The 14,522-nt window shown below is 36.0% G+C and overlaps 1 protein-coding gene across 2 annotated transcripts in view; it reads right to left on the reverse strand.

The window, feature by feature from the left end:
• LOC136029877 (dopamine receptor 1-like) overlaps nucleotides 1-14,522 on the reverse strand; it is a 298,704-nt gene that overhangs the window by 272,404 nt on the left and 11,778 nt on the right. The window contains exon 1 of one of the 2 annotated variants that reach the window (XM_065708355.1): nucleotides 943-1,038. The exons of the other annotated variant lie outside the window; for it this stretch is intronic. Coding sequence (XP_065564427.1) covers nucleotides 943-972 — 30 coding nt within the window. The 5' untranslated portion in view covers nucleotides 973-1,038. Of the gene's footprint in view, nucleotides 1-942; nucleotides 1,039-14,522 lie in introns of those variants that run through there. 2 annotated transcript variants of the gene reach the window in all.

Consider the following 14,522-nt stretch of genomic DNA (forward strand, 5'->3'; position numbering starts at 1 on the left):
TAAAAAAAAACTACGCACCATCTCAGAAAGATATTAAACTTATTTATATTAAATACAAAGTGTACAGTTAGCTTAAGAGAAAACAGCAAAGAGTTGAAACGGGTAACAGCCCTTTTCTTATTTAGAAACAGCTCAATTTTTTTTTTTTTTGAAAATCAAACACACCTGAATGCGACTTTTTTCCTTGTTTAGTTAAAATAATTTTTAAAGGTAGAATAAGTCTAAGTCCCTTAGAACAGGATATGCGAGGATCAATAGGTGACATTAGGTAAAAAGAAGTTCGATGAAGTAGATAACTTTAACAACCAGGGTAGCATTGTTTGTAAAAATAGTGGGTAGCCTACAGCGAAGAGATAAAAAGGTGAATAGCCAGTAGAATACTTTTCAGGATTATAATGAAAGGACGTTAAGATGGCTTGGCCACATGTTACGGACGATAGACTGCCAAAAATTATGCTTTTTGACCACCCATTTGAGGTCAAACGAAAAGTGGGTCATCCCGTAAAGGGGTGGGAAAAGGTCAACAGCGAGGATTCTAAGGAGACTGAGATTTCGTAGGAGAGACTAAAGAACTTATTTTCGAAATGAGAGAAGTGGAAAAGGAACGTGCGTGGATGTTTTGGGTTCAGATTGGGTATAGCTGCAATAAGCGGGCAGTAGTGGTAGTAGGCTTTATGTTCTCATAAAATACTTTAGTAAACCACAAGTTAAACTTCAACGCAAGGAGTAAGGATTTGAGGAGGGGGCAATTTTCCTTTTACACACAATAGTTTCTCCTCATTTTCAGTGTTAATATCAGTATTTACTGTTATTGAGAAAAAAAAATTTATTTTAACCATTACCAATAAAATATCTTTATTATAAACCTTATCACTCAATATTTTCGAATAAGATTTAACTCTTTTGGAGTTAAGAGCAATAAGTATTTCAATAAACAATTACCTCGTAATTAACAAGTTCAAGCTGTGTCATCACATATTAATATTTGGCACCTCTAGAATGGAGTTGTATCCGTTCTGGAAACAACAGGTCTCACAGACTTTACCCAAATCACTAAACGTAATAGAAAACCTTAAAAGCTTTAGTAGAAATAGAAGAGCTTGCGTAAAGAGCAATGACACTGATTGGTTGATTTGAGAACAACTCCACGGTAAAGCGTCTACTAGAAATTTGCAGTTCGAAGACAGATTGTTGTAGCCCGAATGGCTGCTCAGACAAGATGCAGGAAGGTAAAAAAAAATCTTTGCAAAGGTTAACAATTGAGGAGACTTCCTAGATAGTTTGATAAAAACTTAAAAGCAATCTTTCCCAGCCAATAGAAACAAAAAAGCACTTATCAAATATACAATGGGAAGCAAGCTTTTTGCGTAACATAGTGAATCTGATAAACAATTTAAAGTTTAGACCGAGACTTGAAAATGTACTAAAATCGGCATAATAGTTATTTTTCCTAAGGCGTTTATTGTGAGTCTTTCAATGTGGAGCAATGAATAAAGTTTAGTAAACAAAAAAAAAACACTTTAGAACAGTTAATATTAGAATAGTTAAATAACATAAACAAATAGCTTTAATAACTTAAATAAAGAGTAAACACATTTAATTGGTGAATGGTCTTTTAGTTGTTCTGGCTTTTTTTATTTCTGCTTTGATCGACTTGACTTCAAAAGGTTAATTTTTCTTCTTTTTGCTAGCACTGAAAACGGCTTGGCGGAGGTCCTTGTCAAAATATCTACTTTGGTCATTTTCGCTTCTTTTCTAACCGTAGTAAGGAGCGACCCGGCTCATAAGTAACCGAAACTCCAAAAATCGGAATTTTAATACCAATATTTTTATGCTGATTTTAAATATATATAGGCCTTATCAAGTTTAGTCTTATTCATTGAAAGTTTAGAGCCTGAGAAAATTTGCCTTATTTTCGAAAAAAAGGGAAGACATCCTCTAAAACTCATAGAATCTTAATGAAATTCATACCGTCAGATTCAGTGTTTCAGAGAATCCTACTGTAGACGTTCCTATCAAGCTCCTATCTACAAAAATGTGGAATTTTGTATTTTTTTTTCCCAGAAGAAAGGTCACGGATGCGTGTTTATTTATTTTTTTGCTGTTTTTTTTTCTTTTTTCCCAGGGGTAATCGTATCGACCCAGTCCTTGAATGTCACAAGAGGGCTCATTTTAAACTAAATTAAAAGTTCTAGTACCCTTTTAAGTGACAAAAAACTTGGACGGCAGCTAGGCCCCTCCCATCCTCATTTTTCCCCAAAGCCATTTTATTCAGCATAGTCAAAAATCTAATAGCTATGTCCTTGAGGACGAATTTATCCCCCAAAATCCTCGGGGAAGGGTTGCAAGCTATTAAATTTGCCCACTGTCAAACAGTTCGTGGTAACGAACTGTAGTAAGGAGCGACCCGGCTCAATAGTAACCAAAACTCTAAAAAATGGAATTTTGATACCAATACCTACATCAAAAGAATCGCATTTTAATGCTGATTTTAAATATATAAGTTTCATCAAGTTTAGTCTTACCCATCAAAAGTTACGAGCCTGAGAAAATTTGCATTATTTTAGAAAATAGGGGGAAACGTCCCCTAGAAGTCATAGAATCTTAACGAAAATCACACCATCAGATTCAGCGTTTCAGAGAACCCTATTGTAGAAGTTTCAAGCTCCTATCTACAAAAATGTGGAATTTTGTATTTTTTGCCAGAAGGCAGATCACGGATGGGTGTTTATTTGTTTTTTTGTTTTTTTGTTTTTTTTTTCCCAGGGGTGATCGTATTGACCCAGTTGTCCTAGAATGTTGCAAGAGGGCTCATTCTAACGGAAATGAAAAGTTCTAGTGCCCTTTTTAAGTGACCAAAAAAATTGGAGGGCACCTAGGCCCCCTCCCACGCTAATTATTTTACCAAAGTCAACGGATCAAAATTCTGAGATAGCCATTTTATTCAGTGTAGTCGAAAAACCATATAACTGTGTCTTTGGGGACGACTTACTCCCCCACAGTCCCCATGGGAGGGGCAACAAGTTACAAACTTTGACCACTGCTTACATATAGTAATGGTTCTTGGGAAGTGTACAGGCGTTTTCAGGAGGATTTTTTTGGTTGGGGGAGGGGTTGAGAAGAGGGGGATATGCTGGGGGAACTTTCCATCGATAATTTGTCATGGGGGAAGAAAATCTCCATGAAGGGAGCGCAGGATTTACTAGCATTATTTAAAAACACAATGAAAAAATAAATATGAAAAAGTTCTTTCAGCTGGAAGTAAGGAACAGCATTAAAACTTAAAACAAACAGAAATTATTACCCATTTGAGGGGCTCACCTCCTCCTAATACCTCGCTCTTTACGTTAAAGTATTTCTAGTAATTTCAACTATTTATTCTACGGCTTTTGTGATTCTGGGGTCATTCTTAATGGATTGGGACAAAATTTAAGCTTTAGTGTAAAGAGCGAAGATCTGACAAGGGGGCGAACCCCCTCATATATGTAATAAAAATATGAGAATACAAAAGTTCTTTACGTAAGCTAATTTATAAGTTACGTAAATCTTTTACTAATAAAAATATTCGTAAAAAATTAAAAGTTCTAGTTGCCTTTTTAATTAACCAAAAAATCGGAGGGCAACTAGGCTTCCTCCCCCGCTCTTTTTGTCTCAAAATCATTCGATCAAAATTATGAGAAAGCCATTTAGCCAAAAAAAAAAAATGCAAATTTCGTTTTAATTATTCCTCTGCGGAGAGCCAAAATCAAAACATGCATTGATTTAAAAACGTTCAGAAATTTAATAAAAAAAACAAGTTTTTTTAACTGAAAGTAAGGAGCGCCATTAAAACTTAAAACGAACAGAAATTACTTCGTATATGAAAGAGGCTGCTTCCTCATCAACGCCCCGCTCTTTACGCTAAAGTTTTTTACTGATTTAAAAAGAAGAATTGAGAGACAGAGTCAAACTTTAGCGTAAAGAGCGGAGCGTTGATGAGGAAGCAGCCTCTTTCATATACGAAGTAATTTCTGTTCGTTTTAAGTTTTAATGTCGCTCCTTACTTTCAGTTAAAAAAACTTGTTTTTTTTTATTTAATTTACATATAGTATCGGTTATAGGGAAGTATACTGACGTTTTTTTCTGGTGGTAGGTTTTTTTTTCTGGTGACGGATTTTTTCTGGTGGTAGGGGTCCTGGTGAAAGGGGGTACGTGAAAGGATCTTTACATTGAGGAATTTATCGTGGGGATGAGAACGTCCATGAAAGGGGAGCTGGATTTTCCAGCGTTTTTTTTTAAAATAATGAGAAATTAAATAAAAAAAAGTTTTTTCAACTGAAATTAAGGAGCAATATTAAAACTTAAAACATACAAAAATTATTACGTATATGAGAGGGTTTTTCCCCTCTTCAATACCTCGCTCTCTACGCTAAAGAATTTTTGGCAATTTCAAAAGAACTATTTATTTAATTTGAACGGCCTTTGTGATTCAGGGGTCATTCTTAAAGAACTGGAATAAAATTCGAGCTTTAGTGTAGAGGGTGAGGTAATGATGAGGGGGCAAACCCCCCTCATATACATAAGAAAAAATTCAAATATAGAAAAGCATTACGTAAGTTAATTTGCAAGTTAAGTATATTTATTACTAATAAAAACGTTCGTAAATAAAATTAAAAGTTCTAGTGGCGTTTTTAAGGAACCAAAAAAACTGGATGGCAATTAGGCCCCCTACCCACCCCTTTTTTGAAAATCGTCCGATCAAAACTTTCAGAAAGCCATTTAACAAAAAAATTAAAATTAATATGCAAATTTCGTTTTAATTATTCATGTACGGTAAACCAAAATCAAAACCTGCATTAATTCTAAGACGTTAAGAAATTAATTAAAAAACAAGTTTTTGTCAACTGAAAGTAAAGAACAAAATTAAAACTTAAGGCCAACAGAAATTATTACGCACATGAGGGGTTCGTCCCCTTCTCAATGCCTCGCTCTTTACGCCAAAGTATTTATGTAGTTCCAAAAGAACTATTTATTCTTGTTAAATGTCCATTGTGATACAGGGGTCATTCTTAAAGAATTGAAACAAAATTCGAACTTTATTGTAAAGAGCGAGGTATTGACGAGGGGGCGAACCCCGTCATACATATAATAAAAATATGCGAATATAGAAGTTCGTTACATAAGTTAATTTGTGAGTTACTTATATTTGTTCCTAACAAAAACGTTCGTAAATAAAATCAAAAGTTCTAGTGTCCTTTTTAAGTAACTAAAAAAATTGGACGGCAACTAGGTCCCCTCCCCCGCCTCCTTTTCTCAAAACCGTATGATCAAAACTTTGACAAAGCCATTTAGCCAAAAAAAGTAACATGGATATGCTAATTTTGTTTTAATTATTAATGTACGGTGAGCCGAAATCAAAACCTGCATTAATTAAAAATTGTTCAGAAATTAAATAAAAAAACAAGTTTTCTAACTGAAAGTAAGGAGCTTCATTAAAACTTAAACAACAAGAAGTTATTCCCCTCCTCAACTCTCCGCTCTTTGCGCTAAAGTTTGACTCTTTCTCGCACCTCTACTTTTTCAAACAGTAAAACACTTTTTAAAACAATAAAATTTTCGTAGGTAGGTATATTTGATGAGAAAATAGTAACACTTATATCGGCTGATTCAGCGAAAGGAGAGGAGATCCTCCTCTCAACTACAAATACAAGTCTGCCTAATAACCATCCCAATAGTTATATCTATACTACTACTGCTAATGCTACTACTAACAACTCACCACAGCACCATGTCACCTGAGGCCAAAACAGCTACGCATGCTCATCGTCCATCTCAATCTATTCAGTCTCTCTCCTTAGACATTCCCAGGAAGTTCCCATTTCCATTGAATCTTTTTTTATGACCTTTTATCACCCCAACCACGGACGCCCTGCTTTCTGCTTAGCCCTAGACTTTTGGCCGAAAAGGACAATCTTCAGCGATCTGTCATAAATAGTACATGCCCTAGCCGTCTCAAACTTTCTCTTTTTATTGTCCTAGAAAGCGGGATTGAACCACACTTTTCGTACAGCCTTGTGTTTGAAACACGGTCAGTCAGCCGGGTACAATCCGTGAGCAAATCTCTGGAAAACATCTAGCAAATCTTCATTCGCTTTTCGGAGAGCCCTTGCTTGCAGACTTATCTTCCTATTCTTCCAAACTTTTTTTTTTACCTTTGAAGAAACACTCTGAGCCTTGGCTATTCTAGTTTTAACATCTTCACTGCGCCCACCCTCTTTACTAAGAATACTACCAAGGTAAGTGAATCTCTCCACCTGCTCAATATTTTTGTTACCCAAAAGTCACCTTTTCATCTTCACTTATTCCTAGCCTTAGTGACCTAGTCTTCTAAAAATTAATTTTCAAACCTATTATAGCACCCTGAACTCGCAAAATTCTAGAACTCCATTCATTTTTCTCATATTTTCATCTAGGATGCTTAAACCATTAGCATAATTTAAGTCAATAAAAGTTTTTCCCCCATTTGAATCTGGTGACAAAAAAAAAATCAGAAAAATATTTGATGTAATTTATTAAGATAGGACCTTTGATCCACATATGAAAATAAGACATCTTATTCCTTGCACAGTCCATATTTGCACAAAAATCCATACTTTTAGGCTTCCAAATATATTTAAAAAAACATGTAATTACACAGTGGGTCAGTGTTATTAAATACGGTTTATTTATTCATAAAAAAAGATCCGTTAGCAGGCATTTCTACCTTGGACGGCTTAGGCTGCAGCCAAGCTTGGAAGTAAGACTTGTATAGGGGGGGAGGGCACTTGAAAAATGTAAAATTTTATCAATATATGGTTAGGCTTAGAGAATTGTAAACATTTTGATATTTCTTGGGAACAAGATCCCAAAGGCTCTCCTGTATAAATCTGGCGTTAATTAAATAACGATAAAAGAAAAAAATACAAAATATTAGGGTTTGAGAATAATTGCGCATAACAGCCAGTGATTTGCGAAGTTTCTAACTCATAATTAGTTGTAAATGATCTGTTGTAAATGAAAGCTGGGTTATGAGAAAGAATGATCAAAATATAAATGTTTGTGGTCAACAATGATCATACCGGCGGCGTGCCGTCGACATCTTACCGGGGGGGGCACGGAAAATTTTCTGCCCTTCCCTTATCGGTGCGGCACCGGGGTTGTGCCCACTTAGTTCAGTATTTACTAGCTCTATTTCATTAAAGGCTTCGTCAGTTTAATCTGGCAGCCCAAGACTTAGACAACCTTCTGTAGGTGAAATGCTTGTACAAGCACAGCAACGACCAAAGATTCATCTGCTGTAATCTCACTCACGCTTCCTTATTCCCTGATATCAGCTTGTTTGGGGCTGGTTCTGTCACATGAAAGTATGACTAAGGGCGCGAAAGTTTTAGAATATTCATATCGTTTCTGATCTTGAAATATTTTCAATATTTTCAAACGTCATTTTACAGAAAAAGCACGCTTTTTTCCGTTGGGCAAACCTAAAGAATGGAACTGATTCCTAGTTCGAGAACCTATTCAAGCAAAATCAAACTATTTGGACAGGAAACTGGCAATAATATAGGTTTCAATCTAGCCTTCAAATAATAATTTAAGTGTCGTAAGTGGCAAATAAAGGTTGAAAATTCCACGGAAGAGCTGATTTAATGGTTTATGTCCTTGATACAGGTGAAGGAAGTAATTTAGATGACACACACTAATTAGGATCTCTTGCAATAATGACCCTAAATACTGATTATTTTGACACACTTTATGGCCAGCAATTGTTTTAAAACCGTTACCTCCTCACCAGGGACGTACGGAAGGGCATTAAAATTATCAAATTTGGTTTTCTATTATTACCCGTTTCACCCCTCCCATCTCCCAATATTTTAATTAAGCCCCCCCCCCCCCCCCGCAAAAAAAATACTGCGGTCTTACTGACTTCATACCAGTTAACAAGGGGTATTTAGTACTTTCTTTGAAGAGTTTCACCTGTGGTAGATTTTGATACTATTTTTGTTAGCATAGATTAAGGTCTAACTTTTCTTTTGGCCTAGGATCCAAAATAGCGTGTGATCAATATTGCTTCTACCACCTATATATATTTTTTTTTTTTACTAACCATACGGGGTTATACACGTCCCAGGTTGCGTAGGGTTTCTGCACAATAGCCTCTTCTAAGTGTAGTGCATGAACATCTAGCACCCAGGCAGAATCCTAATTCAGCATTTGAGCACCATTGAGCCTACATGGAGAACCTTGCTTGAAGGTCAAACGTTCCTACACCGTGATTAGGAGACAGGACATGGTACACCAACCGCAAGCATCTAACTTGTAAGTTGATGCACCATTGGGAAAACAGCTAGTTTGCTAGAATGCTTACACAGAAGGATCAATCGGTATAATCAATTAGTTTCAGTAAATCAATCTGTTTAATCAGTTGTGGTCAGTGTAATCAGTCAGTTTTGTTTTTGTCAAGGTATTCAATTGTAATCATTATAATTAATGAGTTTCAGTAAATCAATCTATGTAATCAGTTGTGGTCAGTGTAATCAGTCAGTTGTATTTTTGCCTAGGTATTAAATTGCAATCAGTATAATCAATACAGTTTCGGTAAATCAATCTATGTAATCAGTTGGGGTCAATGTGAGTTGTATTTTTGCCAAGGTGTTCAATTGCAATCAGTATAGTTAATCAGTTTCAGTAAATCAATCTATGTAATCCGTTGTGGTCAATGTAGTCAGTCAGTTGTATTTTTGCCAAGGTATTCAATTGCAAACTGATCGATATATAATCAATCAGTTTCAGTAAATCGTCTATATAATCAGTTACTGTCAATGTAAAAAGTCAGTTTTATTTTTAGCTGTACGTCCCTATCATGTTGGTGGTGAAGTATGTGCTGAATGTTTATCCAACTGGTTTTCTGGAATTGTAACAACTTGAATTCTTTGGAATACTTTAACTTGTAAATCTATTATCAAGCCCACTCGGAGCAATTTTTCACCAAATACAAAGATCTTCTTTTATTCATTATTAAAAAAGAATCTTTTCTTGTAAACAATGAGGATGCTGATAAAACTACATGAAAAGATTGCCTGCGCAACTCGTAACAAAAGCTACATAGAAGACTCGACATGATAGCACACCAGGTATAAATTGGTGCATCCAAATAGGACTAAGCGCACACCTTGTATAAATAGAGGTTATGGAGTCCATCAACAGACAACTTGCATTTACGGATTATAATTATCAAATATATAATGAGGGGTGTTTTCTTTTTTTTCTACGAAAGTATTAGAGACGGAATTTTTTCATTGCCCCCAGAAGACATGGCTTGGAAAACTTCATCGGACACATGTAAAAAGTGATTTTCCGTAAAAATCGACTATACAAGGTGTGCTTGCAACTTCCACGTTATGTCATAACTTTTGAGAAGGTTCAATACCAAGAACTGTTTGATAAAATTAAAGTCTATTTTAAGAAAAATTCATATTATTACATAATGTGTTAGTGATTATGATCCTCTTCATTCTTTACGACTATACCATCCAGGAATATTAGTTCGTCACAATGGTTCCAATAATTGAGTATTAAAGAACTGTATTAATAGCAGAGCTTTGGCCAGCCAGCCGCGAGGGCTCTGATTAGCAGCTGCAGTTCTCTGTAACTCCTTGTTTGTTCTATGATTTTCTGGATTTGAACGTCATGAATTAGGTCATACTTGAGGTAGTTGAGTTCTGAACGTCAAGAATCCTTTTGTGTAACAGGATTTACTTCAGCATTGATGACGCATCTGCAACAGTAATTTTTATCCTGGGCGATATATGACTTGTACGTCAAAATTATTGATTGCCATCATTATTCTTTGTATTCTTAATGGAGTTTATAATATAGGTTTTCAAACAGTTAGTGGTAGCGAACTGTAGTAAGGAGCGACCCGGTTCGATATTAACCAGAACTCTAAAAAACGGAATTTTGATATCAATAGTTACATCAAAAGAATCTTATTTGTATGCTGATTTTAAATTTATAAGTTTCATCAAGTTTAATCTTTCCGATAAAAAGTTACGAGCCTGAGAAAATGTGCCTAATTTTAGAAAATAGGAAAAAACACCTCCGAAAAGTCATAGAATCTTAACGAAAATTACAACATCAGATTCAGCGTATTAGAGAACCCTAAAGTTGCCCAAGTTTCAAGCTCCTATCTACAAAAATGTGGAATTTTGTATTTTTGTCAGAAGATAGGACACGGATGCATGTTTATTTTTCCCCAGGGTTGATCGTGTCGACCAAGTGGTCCCAGAATGTCGCGAGAGGGCTCATTCTGACAAAAATTAAAATTTCTAGTGCCCTTTTTAAGTGACCTAAAAATAGCTTCAGCGTAAAGTGCAGGGCGTTGAGGAGGGGACAGCCCCTTTCATATACAGAATAATTTCTATTCGTTTTAATGTCGCTCCTTACTTTCAGTGGAAAAAACTCGTTTTTTTAATTTAGTCTTCAATATAGATCCAAAGGCTTGTGGTCTGTTGTTTTGTTACTATCCTATTGTAGATAAACTGATGGGAATGCTTGCTGGCACATATTAGGGCTTACGTTCCTTTCTCTATCTTTTAAAACCGTTTCTCTGCTATGCTGAGGAAGCGGGATCCATATTCTACTGTTTTCTCACCTACAGGTACCAGGGTTCCCAAATCATGCTGTGAAGTGTCTAAAATGACGAGTGCTTTGTTATTTTTCTCGTCGAAGCATCAAAGATTTTTGTAGACTGATCGGCTGACTGACCGTATTTCAAACAGTAGGTTGTACGAAAAATGTGGTTCAATACCGCTTTCTGGGGCTATAATGAAAGAAAGGTTGAGACGGCTAGGCCACGTTCTACGGATGAAGTATGACAGATTACCGAAGATTGTCCTTTTGGGCCAACCGTCTGGGGCTACACGGAAAGCAGGCCGTCCTTGTCTGGGTTGGGAGGATGTCATAAATAAAGATTTAAAGGAAATGGGAACTTCCTGGGAGTGTGTAAGGAGGGAGGCTTTAAATAGATTAGGTTGGAGGAGGAGCGTGCGTAGCTGTGTTGGCCTCAGGTGGCATGGTGCTGCAGTGAGTTATTATTAGTAGTAATAGTAGTAGTAGTTTTCATTGACAGTTCTTTGACTTTGACAGTTCTTGCAGTTGATGGCTCACTATAGATAAGTTTGGAATTTATCTGGCTAATTAGTTGTACATGCCAACTAACGTAACTCTTCCTAAAATTCTTTTGCTGCTTGATTGTAACAGTTGCTGTCTTTATTGCCCCTATTTTGATTCCTTTATTGGTAAGCCAGTGTCCAAAGTTGGGAATAATTTCTGCATCAAGTTCATTCCTTTTGTGTGAACGTGACTTCCATTTCTCTGGATTATTATAATACCATTATTAAATTGACATTATTATCCTTCAAAGAGTAATCCATCTATACCTGCCAGAATTTGTGGTGATTATGGTTTGGAGTTATGATTCCTCCTTAAATTTCATAGGCTCCAGATTCTATGGAATTCTATGGATTCTATCAGATTCTACTGATTCTATGGATGCCTGGATTCTATCGAATCCAGGCATCTGGTTTGAAAAACCAATTATATCTTAAGCATTTGATTGCAAAGCCATGACAAGAAAGGGTTGGGTGTATAGGCGTTGCCTCCAAATGCTAAGATCGATAGGTCTATTCGCATTCTGTAGAATCCATATGAATTTTGATACCCATTTGGCAGGTTCTGACACTTTCTGGAGATAAAGCACATTAGATCTGACCAGTTCAATTTCTGTTTTCATTTTGCTCGTGTGCAATGAAACCTGTGGGGTGACTATTATGTAGGCACAAGTACCTTTTTTTCAGCCAGATCTTGCACTTTCCTGGCAGTTTTTTTACTCTTGCAAAGACGTACCGGTGTTCATCCAGCATTTTAGCTGTTCCTGTCTTGTCGTGGGTACTTAGTCGTCATCTGCTTGGTTGAGAAAGTACTTAATCAATTTCATGATTATTATACTTAATCAATTTCATATTTTACATGTGCTCCTACTGAAGGTAGGTTTTAAGTTCGTATTTACAACACAAAATGAAAGCACCTGGTTCTCAAAATCCCTTTATCTGACTTATAGCAAATCTCCATGACTGGCAGCTTCGCTCCTTCACTGCGCAGCTTGTAATTATATCTCTGGTCAGGGGCAGATCCAGGGGGGCCAGAGGGGGTCTTAGGCCCACTTCAAGATTTTTCTGGCACCCTCATTTACATTCCGATGTTTTTTCTTTTTTTACTATTTTTTAAGTAAACTCGTCAATTTGATCAATTATTTGTAGGTGATTTACCCCACTAAGAACAAAAAGCAAAGCTTTCCTATGAATGTAAAGAGCAAAGTTAAACTTAAAACGAATAAAATTATTTTTCTTCAGCCGGTGCAGTATCCATATCTGCAAAATTGGCAGAAAAATCTTTGATTGCTGCAAGATCTTTCTACGAACATGGAACTTTCCCCTATTTCACGAAAATGGAAAAACCTGTTGAAGGTAAAACTGGTATCTTCAACACGTTTCATAAACGTGGTAACACAGTTACAGCTATTTGTCTATTCACAATGATATAGTGAAAAGTAGCCTTGTAGCGAAAAGTTCATAATTGATAAAAGTAAAAATCTGGACACGAGCATAGAATGCATAAGAGACTTCACAATAATGCTAATAATGCTCTTAGAAAATTCTAATGCATAAGACATTCAGACAGATGGCTGAATGTGCAAGGGGATCGAAGAATATTTCCAGATATTTTGGAAAACATCCGAAAATACCCGGAAATCGAAAGATAAGTTTTGGCTAATAATAACCCACCTAAATCTGAATCCTTAATTTTAGTTTTGTGATTAATTAAATAGTGAATGGCCCTATAGAGCTTTCGTGTGAATAAATCTATCTATATATTTATTTTAACTATATACCTAATTTGGTTGAAATTAGATGAATGAAAGAATTAAAGCAATTTAGGCCAGGAACAGATACATGGGGTCAGAGGGGGCGACCCTCCTCCTAAGACACTTCTGGCATATTCCAGTCTTTTTTTATCTTTTTTAAAATAATCTTTTTAATTTGGTGCCCACCTCGAGTCACATTGGCACCCTTGGTCCAGTGGCCCCCCGAGATTTTTTCTAGATCCGCCCCTGTCTCTGGTTTGTTTTATTTGCGACTTGGGAGCCCAGGAGCTGTAATCCATAGCAGAGAAAACATTTGCTCACTACAGATCTTTAGTATTAAGCTGAGGCTCTTATCCTGATTACGCATCTGACCTATGTGGAGGATGTGTTTGAGCATTGATTACTGTATTTATCGTGTATTCGGTTACATTAGCCCCCTTTTCGTATTGGCCGATTTCATTTGCCTCTTTGTTCTTGCATACTTCGGCAAAGTGATTTAACTTGTTTTAGTTCGAACAAGTTTTGCCAGGATAGGTTTCATTATCTTGCGTTCAGTTGCTTGAGTTCTGTTATCTGTTAAGCTAATTTTACCAAATTCAAAGTCTTTTGCAACTGACTTGAGTTCAGATATATATTGCTCAATTTCATTCCCTTTGTCTCATTTGTGGAAGGTGAATCTTGTAAAGAAGAACACTGGGGGTCAGTCCAGCTCAAAATGAACACAAACTACCCATCACCTGAGAGGGATATTAAAGTTATTTATAATAAATATAAAGTGCACAATTAGCTTAAGAGTAAATAGAAGAGGTTTGACAGGGGCAACGACCTCTTCTCCTTTTAGTTAAAATGATTTTGAAATATAGAATATCAATTGGAGGACTAATTCTTATGGAAATTAAACAAAAAAAAGTTTTTTAACTGAAAGTAAGGAGCAGCATTAAAACTTAAAACGAACAGAAATTACTTCGTATATGAAAGGGGCTGGTCCCTCCTCAACACCTTGCTCTTTACGCTAAAGTTTGACACTTTTTCTCAACTCAACTTTTTAAAACACTAAAAAACTTTAGCTTAAAGAGCAGGGCGTTGAGGAGGGACCAGCCCCTTTCATATACGAATTAATTTCTGTTCGTTTTAAGTTTTAATGTCGCTCCTTACTTTCAGTTAAAAAACTTTTTTTTAATTTAATTTCTGAACGTTTTTGATTTAATGCATGTTTTAATTTTGGCTCTCCGCAGATGAATAACTAAAACGAAATTTGCATATTTATTTTTTTTGGCTAAATGGCTTTCTCATAGTTTTGATCGAATGATTTTGGGAAAAAAAGGAGGCCTAATCGTCCCCCCAGTTTTTGGTTACTTAAAAAGGCAACTAGAACATTTAATTTTTTACAAACGTTTCTATTAGTAAAAGATATACGTAACTTACGAACTGCCTTACGTAACGAACTTTTGTGTTCGTATTTTTTTATTACGTATATGAGGGGGGTTTACCCCCTCAGCAGTACCTTGCTCTTTACAACAAAGCTTAAGTTTTGTCCCAATTCCTTAATAATGACCCCCTGAATCACACAGGACGTGATTCA

The sequence above is a fragment of the Artemia franciscana genome, chromosome 8 (assembly GCF_032884065.1).
Source record: "Artemia franciscana chromosome 8, ASM3288406v1, whole genome shotgun sequence".
In the NCBI taxonomy this organism is placed as follows: Eukaryota; Metazoa; Arthropoda; class Branchiopoda; order Anostraca; family Artemiidae; genus Artemia; species Artemia franciscana.